This window comes from Rhagoletis pomonella, unplaced genomic scaffold (assembly GCF_013731165.1).
Source record: "Rhagoletis pomonella isolate Grant_MI unplaced genomic scaffold, Rhpom_1.0 Rhpom_scaffold_00011, whole genome shotgun sequence".
In the NCBI taxonomy this organism is placed as follows: domain Eukaryota; kingdom Metazoa; phylum Arthropoda; class Insecta; order Diptera; family Tephritidae; genus Rhagoletis; species Rhagoletis pomonella.
Genome location: NW_023458565.1, coordinates 17,929,767 through 17,943,973, shown reverse-complemented (window position 1 = coordinate 17,943,973; position 14,207 = coordinate 17,929,767). Strand labels below are relative to the sequence as shown.

General features: G+C 34.8%; 1 protein-coding gene across 4 annotated transcripts; it reads right to left on the bottom strand.

The window, feature by feature from the left end:
* Positions 1-430: 430 nt before the first annotated feature.
* Positions 431-12,498, bottom strand: LOC118746756 (DENN domain-containing protein 5B). 4 transcript variants are annotated; one of them, XM_036480663.1, is made up of 18 exons: positions 12,308-12,498; positions 11,591-12,234; positions 11,398-11,507; positions 10,414-10,584; positions 10,112-10,350; positions 9,528-9,817; positions 8,381-9,440; positions 7,954-8,160; positions 6,486-6,660; positions 6,049-6,361; positions 4,249-4,284; positions 4,062-4,191; positions 3,736-3,986; positions 3,513-3,658; positions 3,333-3,451; positions 2,878-3,254; positions 2,562-2,811; positions 431-1,706 (listed from the first exon to the last, which is right to left on the bottom strand). In XM_036480663.1, the coding sequence occupies exons 2-18, from the start codon at positions 11,982-11,984 to the stop codon at positions 1,517-1,519; spliced, it is 4,458 nt and encodes a 1,485-aa protein (XP_036336556.1). In that variant the 5' UTR covers positions 11,985-12,234; positions 12,308-12,498; the 3' UTR covers positions 431-1,516. The 4 variants fall into 4 exon arrangements, with proteins under 4 accessions (XP_036336556.1, XP_036336557.1, XP_036336555.1 ...); XM_036480664.1 differs by having other exon boundaries at positions 12,350-12,498; XM_036480662.1 differs by having other exon boundaries at positions 12,332-12,497.
* Positions 12,499-14,207: the final 1,709 nt, after the last annotated feature.

The window sequence follows — 14,207 nt, the reverse complement described above, 5'->3', positions numbered from 1 at the left end:
AATTTCAAAATTCATTTATTAACAATCACGCCCTCTTGTTCGGACATGCATTACTGCCACACTTTTTATAGATTTTAGATTTTTTAGATTAAAAAAAAAAATATAATAAATAAGTAATCTCTGACTTCACATATTGCGAACCGGAACGGAAAGAAAGATCTTTATGACAACCAGCTTGTGTGGTGTATATGGTTATATTTTAATTGCTTCAATCCTGACTATATTTTTGTGTTCGTATGGAATAGTAGCTTATTTCGATAAGCTGGCTTTATTATTTGCTACAAGCTCTTCAACAGCTTGGCGCCAGTGAGTCATTCGCAATCGTATGCTGCGAATGCCACATTATACTAAAGCAAGCCTTTCGACATAGGCTACTTTTCCATATGAACACAGATTTAATTCGAAAAATTAGATTATTAAAACAAATAAGTTATCGTTATTAACGACTGTATCCCACATTTTTTGTATTTTTAAATTTTATGTTAGTACATAGGTCTTTACAATTTGCAGAGATTCACAATTTAGGTGTTTACATGTATGTATTAATTGGTATTAAGAACATGCCAACAATTGAGTATTAAATGTTAAGTAATTCGAATGTTGCAAGTACATGTTTATGTAATTCTTAAGATATACACCTCAATAAGATGTATATAATATATTTTATAGCAAAAATAAATTGAATCATGCGTAAGGCTTTATAACAAACATACATACGTACATAGATATGTAAATGAAAAACCAAAATTAAAATTACCATCATATAAAAATGTAAATAATCTCATACAAAGGAATAGCTGTGTTACACAATTTTGTGTATAATATAATGAAGAAAAAAATTAAATAAACTTGTGAGTATACAGCAAAATATCTTTGGTATATTAAGGAAAAAGTATGTTTAATTTATAATTATATGAATAAATATGAAGGCAAACAAATGCCGTAAATGAAAAAGAAAAATTTACACTAAGTATTTGACACAGTGCGAGTGTAGTTTTTCTAACGCATTTTACAAACATTTTAACTTTTGGGTCTGCGAATTTTTGGCTTATGAACTACTAAGTATTAATTGCACAACAAATTCCACATCACTCTTAATTTCCAAACGAAATGTCTTTCTTAAGTCTTTGTTTCTTTGCCTCACATTTATAATAAGAAAATAATAATTAAATAAATATATTTATAAATAAAATGCAACAACAAAGAAGTTTATAATCGCGCCGGAAGTCTTTGGTTTGCGTTACTGGGCAAGCAGTTGATTTACTTGTACTATATTACAATATTTAAACAATAGTTTGACCATTTGTAAAAATAAGCAAGTGTACATATGTATACGTAAATATACTTTTTTTACAAAACGGGACTACGGACAAGACTTGTTTCATTAGCTGCACAAAAAAAAACTAGTTCACAGATCATTTGTGTTCTCTTTTTTTTTAGGATTCAATCAGACAGCTATGCGCATGCATCGCTTACTTAGAATTGTACATGTGTGCGATTTTAGTTTATACTTAAATTAACATTGTGATGGAATTCCTTGAGTAATTGAATTTTCAAGCACAATGTGGCAATCATCCAGTGGTTCGAGTATTTGAATTAAAAACGTGAGTAGATTTTTACGTCGAAGAAAACTTTCCTCTTCGTACATCTCGTGCGTAACCTTCGTCATAGCCATGGGCTTGATCATGCGCGTTAGTAAATGTTCGCTGAAAAAAATGCATCGAATTATAAATATACGCATGTACATACATATATCGTAGATATTAACGGAAAAGGTCCTAAATGAAAAATTCATAGGCAGCTTTATAGGTACAAGCAAAATCTTTTTAAATTAAAACAGCAGCAAAGATGCCAATAAATCAAATATTTATTGAGAAGCTTAGGTATGGGGCCGTAAAGAAATATCAAAAATGCGTTTCCTAAAACACAACAGACGCTTCTGAATTGTTAAAGGCTATATTTGAAGTATTCAGGAACCGAAAATAGACGCTATATAGTTTCTTTTAGGTAGCAAGACCTTAGTTTGCGTTCCAGGTGCCTCACGATTTGAAGGTTTTTACAGTAAGGAGTTGCCGGTCGCCACCTTCCATAAGATTTATTAATGAACAGGGCTCTTAATTAGGAAGATATTAATTTAGATTAAAAATTAACTTATTTTGCAACTCTCTTTCAGTTTTGTTCCAATTTCGTTTAGGGTTAGTTTTGTACTGCACTTAAACTAATGCAAACTATTATTAGAAAACTATCTTTAATAATTTTTTTTTTTATAAAATACTCGAAAATCGCTTCATTTTTTTACAATAGTAATCCATGTCCTGTACACAAAATTGTAATAAAGAGAAATTCGAAGAAAAATGGAGTTAGCTACTTTTGCCGCTAGCTTAAAAATCTTTATTTGTGTTGTTCAGTATGAATGTAATTAATTTTAGGCAGGACAACTTACCGTGGATCTGCTAATTTCTCACAACATACATATTTATCGTTAGTCGACAATTTAAACTCTATACTTAACTTTTATAAACAATTAATTACTAGGGCTTGGGGATGTATTTTTTACTTACCGCAAACTCAGGCATATGAGCAATTGAAATTTGCCATCCTTGCCCAATTGACTACCGGCCGCATTTATTTCATCCATCAAATGCACATAGTAACGCCAAATGGCCGACAATTCACGCCTTTGCAAACTATTTGCGCCGCTACCATCACTAAATGATGAATCCACACTTGATGCAGAGTCATCCAAATGCTGCTGCATTTGTTGTTGCTGTTCGTGTTGCATGTACTGCTCGAATTGCTCTTTAATTTTAGCTAAATTCAAAAAGAAAATAGTAAAAAAAAAAAGTTCTTCAAATAAAATCTTGTTTGTCTACTAACTAAAATAGTCCCATATATAAAGATTTTTGCCAAAGAATCGAGTCGAGCGAAATCCACATAAGAAAATACACTCTAGACATTTCACCAAACCGTCATCTCCGCAAAGTAAATTTGTCAAGGTGCCAACATCGCGATCACGACTTGGTTTATAATGCCATTTTACAATAACATTCACACAATTGCCCAACTGGTGTTGCAACTCCGAGGTGGGCACTGTATCCTGCCGTTGTACACTTGGACTACGCGTGCGTGGTGGTGTCTGCGTAGCAGTTGGCACCTCAGTATTCTTAGAATTGGTGGAAACGCGTTGCCCCACAAGTAAACGTTCGGTAGAATCATCGTCGACGCCTTTGCCGAGCCAACGACCACAAGGAAATCTATATGTTTTGGAGTAATTTCAAAAATAGCATAGTAAATAATTTCGAGTATCGCCTCTTTTAGTACAATTCACTTACTTATATGTATGGCTGGTAGCTTCATTACGCATAACTACATGTTCCACCAGCCATTTGTGTGACGGCCCAGAGTTATCGTGGCCAATGCGCATTGTTGTTAATAAACCGAGGTTCTTATACTGGAAATAAACATGTTTATAAACTATACCGCAATAAATATGAATATTTTTAGAAATTCACATGAAAAATAAACTCCAAAGATCCTTTAGGCACAGGCACACGCTGCGTCTCGTTCATTGTACCCGACACTATTATCCAAACATTGCTAGAGGTATGATAGGAGCCATATTTACGCGAAGGAAATATCACTACACGATAAGGTAGTTCTACATAAAAATTATACATACAAGCGAAATACTATGAATAAGTAAAAATTTAGATTCTTCAAGCTGATACTGCTTACTTGTAGTGGGATACGTGTTAGTAAATGAGAAATAATCCACTGTATTCAGTGTAAGTAGATGGTAGAGGAATTGTTCTTTTTCCTCTTCGCATCGCAGAAAAGCATTGCGTTTGTAGAGTGAGCGCAGCAACGACTCCTCAGAAAGTAGAGTTCTAAAATGGCGCGAAAGCAATTTTTTCTCAAGCGATAGACGAACCCAAGCGCGTGTGTAACCGATGTGAGTCTTAATATCTGCCATTGCCAGTACGTTTCTAAGCGTAAAAATTTTAAAAGTTGTAAGTACGTATTATCTAATGGTGGCGTAGTATAGTTTTTTTTTTACATACTTGACATCGAACTCCAATGACTCTGGCAACGGGCATAGTTGCTCGAGTCCAACAAATTTGTTACGATCACGCGAACGACTGCGATTCGGGCTAGGTGGATTATCGATATCCGTTTGGAATGTGGATAAATCTATAAAAGTTATAATAAATTATTGTTTATATAGACATTGAGCGGTGAACTACTCACAGTCCATGCGTTTACGCATTACATTCCAAGCGAGTGCTAAGGAAAACCAGTACATTTTTATACAAATACATATGTACATATGAATGAACATAATATGCACATGCAGAGACAGACTTGCATATACATATGTACATTAGACCGTACCAGAAAAAATTTTGTAGCCAAAAATATTTTAGCAAAGCAATTTTTGAAACCTTTTTTTTGGCTTGACGTAGGTGTCGCCTTTTTAAATTTTTCGTCTAATCTTCGCCATTTACCATCGGATCTTAAAGAATGGCATATCGATGTTATTATATTATTTTTTTGTTCCTAAGTTCATTGACCTTGTACTTATCCACCAGATCCACCCTAATGTAATTAAATTAAAGCTCGCCAAGAATCATTAAACTTTTGCTAACCAAGAATTTCGATTCGAAAGCAATTTACATTTTTCTTCCTAAGGATTGCTATTTCTAATATGTTTTTATTTAGATGAGAAGGCCCTTATTGTATTTATGAAAGATCATGATTTGAGGTGCGTGCAAGAATCCTAAAGTTCTTTCATATTGATATTTTTAGCGAAAGTAACTTTTTTTATTTTAATTTTTTTATTTGCAAAATTGTCGATGAATGAATGATTAACTCCTAACTACTAACTACCGGTTGGAAAATATCGTTTACGTGGAGGATTTAATAAGCATCACTACTGTGGAAAGAAATTTAATATTTGCCAGCTATATAAAAAAAAAATGCAATTAAATGAGTGCACTTTTTCACATCTCTAAAAACCGAAATTTATCCACATTTCAAAAACTATTATAGTTTATTATGTTTTGGCTTCATATTCAGATTCGGCGGAAAATTTTACATAGGCAGCGATGGTTTAGAGCCACAGGTGGGATTTCTTGTAAACTAATGTAATTTATGTTAAAAAACGCCCCAACACATTTTGGATGGCTACATCTCAGAAATGGTAATCCTTAAAAAAAAAATGTTATAACAGTTTTTATAGATAATTGCATAATCTAAAGTTTTGTCTCACCTATTTTTATGATAAATCTTACCGTTTTGCTTAAAAATTCATTGATATGTGACCTTTGCCCTTGAATAAACTTTTTTTCAGGCGTGGGATCAATGGGGACTTTTTAACATTTCATTCATAATGGTGTTCGCAACACTATTACCAATTTTCAACTTTATGCGAATTATTGTAAGCTTGAATGTCTAACTTGACCGGGCTAGTAGAATTAAGAAAAATATAAATTGTATTGCCAAAAGCATCCAAAAACTAAAAAAAAAACAATGGAAACTACCTCGCAAATACATATATGGTACTTTAAGGATCAGGGGTGTTCGGCGACCTATTTTTGTTTGCTTGTAAGGTGGCACGGTCTAATATATGTACATTAGCCTGGTCCTAAAATCCGCTTTTTTAGAATTTCGTTTGGTAATAGCAAAAATATGGTTCATTATGCTCTAAAAACAATCTGTGTGAACGACGACAATTTTTGGTCAATATCTTAGGCTCGCCCAAGTCCATCAAAGTTCAAGTGCTAAACAATTTTTTTCTTGGCTTACTTCCATTCTCTACAAAAAAGGTCCATATACCAAATTATGTTGGATGATAATTGCAATTTTAGTAAAAAAACAAAATTATTAGTTAATGTATTTAATTATCTTTACTTTTTGAGCGCATTCAACTTTGATGGACTTGGGCGAGCCTAAGTATTGACCAAAAATTGTCGTCTTTCACACAGATTGTTTTTAGAGCAAAAAAAAAACACATGCAAATTAAATACGTAGACCTAGCTGCATACTAACCTGGTGTTGTGCTGGAATAACTGCCGCTACTAATTTTATTGCCACCTATCGTTTTGGGTGCAACATTTGCTATAGTCGTTGTTGTGCTATTATTGGCACGTACATCCTGCAACTCCAAATATGCCTGCAAATGACACCACAATGCCGATTTACCTTGCTTGGATTGTAGACCATGAGACCAAATTTTCTCCAATAAGTCACATAAAGACGCAATTAGAGTATTTTCCTCAACACCGTCACCCTTAAGGCCCAACGCTACAGCCTCCGTGCCCATCTTCTCCAATAGCATACGCTTTGTTTTCGACTTGATATCCTAAAAAAAAAAAATATATAATAAAATAGCATATTTGGTAGGTACAGCTTTGTAATAACTTTGAAAATAAAAATAAAAATAAAAATAAAATAACTCGAGTCATGATTCATCAAATACAACTCACTTTAAGTAGACGCTCCACAAAAGTCCAATTCGCCTGCGCCAATAATGCTGGACTGACTTCAGCTGTCGACAGGTTTGCTGAAAGACGATTTACCGCATTTGTTGATTTCTGATCAATGGAAATTTCCTTGGCGCGCCATTTGTTGCCATTCTTTACCCGTCGCAAACTGTTGCCCCTGTAAACGTAAGTTATATGCGCGGGACAAAAGTAAACGAGAAAGAAAAAAGAAAAAAATTCGCGAATTTGTGGCAGCGTTTTCGTAAGTTAGTTGGGTATATCAATTAGAATTTCTTATAAGTTAGGTTATGTTTTAGTGGCGGATTATTTGAATTTCTTGGGGGAGGTACAGTTTAAAAATCTATATAATTTTTTTTTTCTTGATTATTTTGTTATGATTTTAATTAAGTACATAAAAATCAAACGCCGACTAGAAAAAAATCGTACATGTACTACATAAAATTTAAATTAAAAGATAAAAGATCAGCTAGATTTAAATATTACCTTGGTGTGGAATTCACAATATGTAGATACAGTGAAATTGATCGTTTATTTTATGTTAAAGTATTGCGGCTGAATTGTTTATGCAAAATAAAATAAAATTAAGTGCTTAACCCGAACAAAAAAAAGACCCTAGGCCGTAGTTATAGTCGTTTGATAGAGCACACTTTTGTTAAAAGCGGATATTGGTTTAAAATCAGATTTACTTTATTTAACTTTAACATAAAATGAACTATTAAAACTGCACAGTTTTCTCGTATACTAATATCAATTTTTTTCATGCCAACAAAACAAAAAATTACTACTCAATATTATTAAAACGCATTAAAATTTTATTTTCATTAACTGTTAGTTTAACAAACGAACGAAAAAATAACTGTTCACAGAATTATTAGTGGAAGACTTTTTGCTCACTCAGCTGTTTTTCCTTTTTTAAATATTATTGTAGTTTATATTTGGAAAAAGTTTGCTTAAAATTGTTCTTAAAACATAAAATAATATCAGCCTGCATTGATTATGCGCAGTTCAAAATAAATACATATTTACTAAAATTTGTGACGCAACTACTTGGTAGTGCTGATGATTTAGTAACAAAGAATACGAGTGAATAAAAAAAAATTAACTAATACATTACAACTCTTAAACAACTATGCACACTTTCAACGTCATAATTATTGTGTTCATTAACATTGTACTAAAACAACATTCGCTCAAACATTATTGCAACATGTGAGGATCTAATAAAAAAATATCAAATGATAGATACACAGTGAACTAAAAAAGATCAACGCATATGTATATACTATGTATGCACGCACGCTGCAGAAGCGATAAAAGTAGGCCACCCAACAACCCTTACATGGCGTGCATGGTACTCGATAATTTGATATTTTTTTTAGTGGATATGCTTTATTATATAGTATGTATGTATGTATGTATGTCAACAACACGACTACAACGACAACACTACCTCGAAGCACATTCCTGATTTAGCACAGACTTTTCAAGTATGGGAAAGCTGCGAAAGTAGGCAGCTCTATTGGAGAGTATCTCGCTAGGCGGTGTCACTTCAATGTCAATGCAATGCAAACGCTTCTCGTATACCTGTTGCGCATCCTGCGACATAACGCACGGCTCATAACTGGTAGCGCAAATCATATTTTCACCATGCCTCTTTCTAAATAAATACACAAGAGAAGAAAATAATGAATTTTGAAATTCAAGCTAATCATAAGTAGCGTCTTGTTTTTCAAATATTTTGATTATTATCTATAGGTTTGAAAAATTACATATATCGCTTAATATCTATCCAACAAATATAGAGAAATTTAACTATTGACATCCTTAAGTTCTCAAAACGAAAAAATTCAATAGTTCTCCTTCTTCAAATCCCTTACCTTAGGAGTTTCACGCGCTGGTCGAATATACGCAAATTAACATCCGGTTCCTTTTCCCACATCGCCAAAATTTTGTTGTCGATTAGTGTTGCAAACATTTGAGATTCTAGAAAGCGCGATAAAAACGCGCGATGATGTTCAGGCTGATCTGATAAAAATGATGATTTATCAAAATTTTGTAATGTCTCTCGATTTGAAAGCCATTCGTCACGTGCTTGATTTGGGTAGATGACGAAAAATTCATAAGCGTAAAACATATGCACAAAGCGATTGAGAAAAGTCTCGCGCAGCGCATTGTTTATACGCAAATCCTGATAGTATTGCTCTTCTAGTGATAACGTAGGAGTTGTCGTCTTTGAATCCTTACGCGCAGCTGCGGCAGCTTTAGTTGGCGACATCGTTGCGTCGACGGCATCAAAGCTTGTGGCATCATTGAGCGAAACAGCGCTTGGTGACTGTGTACGTACACCTTTTCGCCGCAAAAAATCGGCAATGCGTGGTACATGTTCGATTTTCGAAGGATGTGCAATGAGTGGTTGATATTCGAGATGATGACCGATGCCGTTGTCAGCACCAGTTGGACTGCAATGACCGCTACCGGCCAGCGTGTAAACGGTCTCTTGCAGTTGACTAAAACGTTCTTTACTGCGACGTGCCGCTTGCAGACCGGACGGCAACGTACAACTACTAATCATAACGTCGTGATCGCGTGACGCATAACCGTTTTTCAGTATTGGTTCATATGAACGATCACGTTCTATTTCGAATTTATCCAAAATGGATATTATTTCCGCCATGAAATCGATTTTATGTGGAAATACTGGCAATTCTTCAGGCAGTTGTATAATTTTCTTATCGATATCTACAAAGCAAAGAGTAGCTTCAGTACCAATTTTGTTAGCGGACTCGCAATCAGCATGGAGGCCCATGACAAATGGTACGGGTGCATCTAGAAAATGATGGAGGGCAGCGGGCAATATTGGGGCATACACATGTGGCCATACAAATGGAAATAGAATGGAAGTGATGCACTCTCCAACGATCATCAATTTTTGATAATCTAAGAAAAAGTTAAATGACAAGTGTAAAAAATGTGATGATTAAGAGATTTCACAAAGTGTTCAAGCCAATTTTAAGCATATCCTACCATTTGAGCGCAAAAGGACTTGATTTTCTAGCAAAACACAGGTCAATAACTGTATAACACATTCTACACCAAGATACGTAAATAGCAATCGTAATGGAAAGTCGAGTAATGGCAGTTCAGAGCTTGGCTCTGGGCGCTGCAGTACCACAGCTAAGGGCGGCAAGTGCGGCTCAGAAGGAGGCAAGTAAATTCGTATTGATTTTCCCGGCTGTGGTAACATTACTTCATACAGAATATTATAGACATAGGATTCGAGACTAATGCCTGGTCCAGGTTGGCGTGGAAGACATCTATGACATGTTCGCAAGAATTAATTAAATACAATTACTAAATATATTTCATACATATCGCTCATTTACTTCAAAAGTGTCATAACTCAAAAACCCCAAGACTCGAGATAAACGGCTTAAAGGTTTTGAATTTACATACATATGAATAAATATTTTGTTTTAGTGAGACAACACAGAAGAAGAGATATCGGTAATTTCTGCATACTCAACTCGGTTTGTGTATTTTTTGGATTATGACACTATTGAAGTAAATGCGCAATATGCATATGTGTATAAACGTCTGTATTTACGCACTTGTATAAATTGCTGAGAAAAACGTGAGCAGCGAATGCATACGGAACTTGACAAATTAGCGAAATACTTTTGGCGACAAATAATTTGTCCTTTGTAATATCGTAGTAGCTTTGTGCTGATTGCGGCGACTGTCCGGCCACTTTAAAATGTCGCGGTAGCGAACGACTGACGGGACTCTCTCTCATTCGTCCAAGCGAATGGGTTTGTTGACCGCTAGATAACTCCGTTATAAACATGGACTGCGTTGAAATTCCAATTTTTTTAATAGAAAATGGCTACATATTTTACAATAAAATACTTGCCTGCAATGTGTGCATTGCACTGCAAATATTACGATTGCGAATTTCTTCATAGAATACTACGCTAAAGCCATAACAACGCTTCCCATCTTCTCTGGTAGTGGCAAATGAATGAAATTTTGGCTCAATATCATGCTTTTGAGTGCGAAAACGTAATCCTTGCGGCAGTGAAAGCTTGAAATACATACATAATTAAAAACTATCAGATGGCCATATGTATACATAAATCATATTATACATTATATAAATAGCGAAATACAATTAATTTTTAATAATCAACTATTAATGAAATCTTATCAAAACATTATAAACTCAACGAAGTCTAAACCTCTGGCGGGTCAAAATGGCCTAGTAAGTAGCCCAGCCCCTTCGTGAATTTTATAGATTCATTATAAAATATAATTTAAAATAAATAAGTACAGTAGGCAGAGGTACTCGTCTTTTAATAAGAATGCACTCCTAGACAACTACGCATAGAATGCAAAACATATTATATTTTTTTGAGCGTTAGTATACAATAAATTGTCAATTTCCGCTACTGAACTCTTTGGCATACAGCTATTATAGAGCCAGTGTTCTTTCAATTGCGAACTTACATTTATTTTTTAATTTTTTATTGTTCATTCTGTGCCGACTTACCCACCATCGTTGAAGTGAAGCAAATTAAACTTTAATTGAAATCAATTGAGGGCCTGTTAGGCAAGATGTTTTGTTACACATGATTTCAAATATGCACATACATACGTACAAACATACTCGAACAATGGAATACATATATGTACATATGTTAATATATAAAGCAAATAAATTGTTTTCCATACAAGGTACATATGTACATACATATACTATGTAGTACTCAAGTATGTACGTAAATACATATGTACATACAGTTTAGTCAAGTTGAACCCCCTTTTGATGATGGGCACTTTAAATTGTTCAACTTTTAATTGTATATAAATATAGGCATGTTAGCATATCATAACATACCATACAAATGCCATGGGCATCAAATGGATTCCAGGGCACATTTTCGGGATAATGTGCCAACGGCTTACTCTTATAGGCTCGATCAAGAGGCGAACAATGCAAATTATCACCTTTAATAGCGTGTAAGAAATTAAGAAATCAATTAGCATAATGTTTGGGCATATGTATGTATTTAAAATGCTAGATGACGCACCTGCAAACCGATCAGGCTCTAAGCCCGTGTCTAAATCCAAACCGCATATCACAAAATAATCTGCGAAGCGTGAATATTGAGGATCTGATTCGCGTTTTAGTTGCCGCAGTTCGTTTGAGCTCATCTCGCCAGGCGAAGTTGGCGATGTAGCGACACAGTCGTTCGGAGTCTCACTGTTTCCAACTTCATTGAATTGCATATTATAGTTAAGGGAGTTTTTGCTGCCACTTGCGCCATTACTACTGCTGCCGCTGTTATGCTTTCTCATCACCACTTTACCAGGCAGCTGATTATGACTTGACGGTGCGGGTGTGCTCGTTTGCGAATTTTGCTGTATTTGTTGGTCGGCAATCATTAGTTTCGTCATTCGTTGAATATTATTCTCCGTCGTCATAGTTTCACTTCACATGTAGCACACTGCCTCCAAGAGCACTGACACCTTCAGCAACATTAGCAAATTTAGCTAAGCACGGTGGCTCCGGATATAATGAAGGCGTTTTCAAGGATGTGTAAAGTAGTGTTACGAGTATGAGCCACCAAGGATTTTCACTTTTCACCCCCAATCGGTCCACCCTGTGATGCTTTAACAAATAGTTTCTAGTGCACTTGTAATTGTGGTAAATTTTCAGAAACTATTGATTTTTCTGCAAAAAAAAAATTTAATTACATTAAGCTTATACACATGTACTAATTAATAAAAATTTGTCAACAACCTACAAATTTAGAAATTTCTTTTCTTACATGTTTTGTATTGCGTACGTTTATGTTTATTTGTTGTTGTGGCTGGGCCAATCGCTGAAAATGTTGAATTTTCTATTTCTTTATGCTTCTTCTTTTAGTTCTGCTCGATATACGGTGACACTCGATATGTATAAATAGTCGATGTATCGATGTTTGTTGAAAAGTGACATCTCTAGTACACTAGCCGGTTGTGTAATACCATGAATGAAAGACACAAGATCACGTAAGAACAAGAGAGGGAAAAAAGTCGATTTTTTTAGCGGGTTCTACGCCATCTTGTTTCACTGGAAAACGAGCGAAAAGTAAACAAAGCAACGAAAACAACGAAAACCAAAATTAGCCAAAATTATTGTCAGCCACTTTAAACGCACAATTTAGGTAAAATGATGCAACAAAATGCTTTAAAATGTGTTGTCATGTTGAATTAACTCTTCTTTACTTGAAGTGTAAAATGGTGGTGCCTGTGATGTAAACAAACGCTCAGCTGACGAACCCGCTTTCACAAACTTTTTTCTCAAAACCAGTTTCAAATACAACGTCGCGTTCTTACGTGATCTTGTATGTTTGGTTCATGGTGTAATACTATTTTTGTGACTTGAGATTATTTGGCTATTCAGTAGGAGAGTCACAAAAAGTTCACCAAAAATGTGTGGTGAAAACAACACGGACAGTCGAGGATTTTTAATTTTTTTTTTTAGTATTTTTTTTTTCTTTTTTTTTATTAGTTTTATTTTTTTAATAATCTTTAGATTTTAATGTTAAAAAAAAATATATTTTTTTCAATGGATTTGTATATTAAAGCTTTTTGGTATATTTTCTAACGAAATTCTTATTGGAAAAATTTCCTCGCTTGATATTCGCGTTTTTTTTAATGAAATGGAAAACAATTAACCTTTTCTCCATACATATTTTTATTTTTGAGACCTTTTCTTAGCCAGCGGACAAATTAGTGACTTTTTTTGAGACTAGAGACGTGAGACAGCGTACTGAATACCAAATAGTCTCAAAATCCAAGTTCACCACCACTATTAGTGACTAGAGACCGCGTACTGAATGCGTCTATGTTAAAAATTTATAAAATGTTAATTTTTGTAATTGTCTATATGGTGTATGGCGAATCGTGTTGTTTGTGCATCGCGGTGAAGGTACTCGCCTTGCGCAGCGATGCTACAAGCCTTTAGGCCGGTCCACATAGAACTTTCGCGTTGGCTTTGGCGTTGGCGTTGGTTTGACAGAACGCACGTTAAAAGTATGCTTGCTACAATGAACGCTTGGCAGCGAATCCTTGGATCACTAAATTAACATATTAACGACAGATAAATTAATATTTCATATCAATAATTGCATTAAAAACGATATTTCTTGCCCGCACTTGATCAAAAAGGAAAAATATTTCACATAATTTTATTTATTTGCAACAGCTGACGAGCGACGCACGCGAAAAGTTGAGAGTTGGCCATCTTTTTGCTTTGTGTTGGCGTGAGCGTTGTCGAATTTTGGCTATGTGGACGGCTGCATTTGAATTCATGTATTCATAGTCAGCTGTTGAAGCGACGCCAACGCCAATGCAACGCCAAAGTTCTATGTGGACGGGCCTTTTTTTCTTTTGCTTCAACTTGTCAGATCTTGTGTAGTTGGATCATGCTTCGATGTTTGGGAAAATATCGATGTAAATTTCAGCTTTAAGCGAAGCGCACATTAGCGCGATTCCATCGTTGCGAATACGTTGCGAATTCGGCTGTTAACTTCGAATCCGCAAACGTGCGCACACTTGCGCGATTTTTTCGCGTCGATTTCCGATGTACAATTCACTCAATTTTCCCTTTATTTCGTATATTTTCGCACTCGGCGTGCCCAAATCGTACAAAATACTATT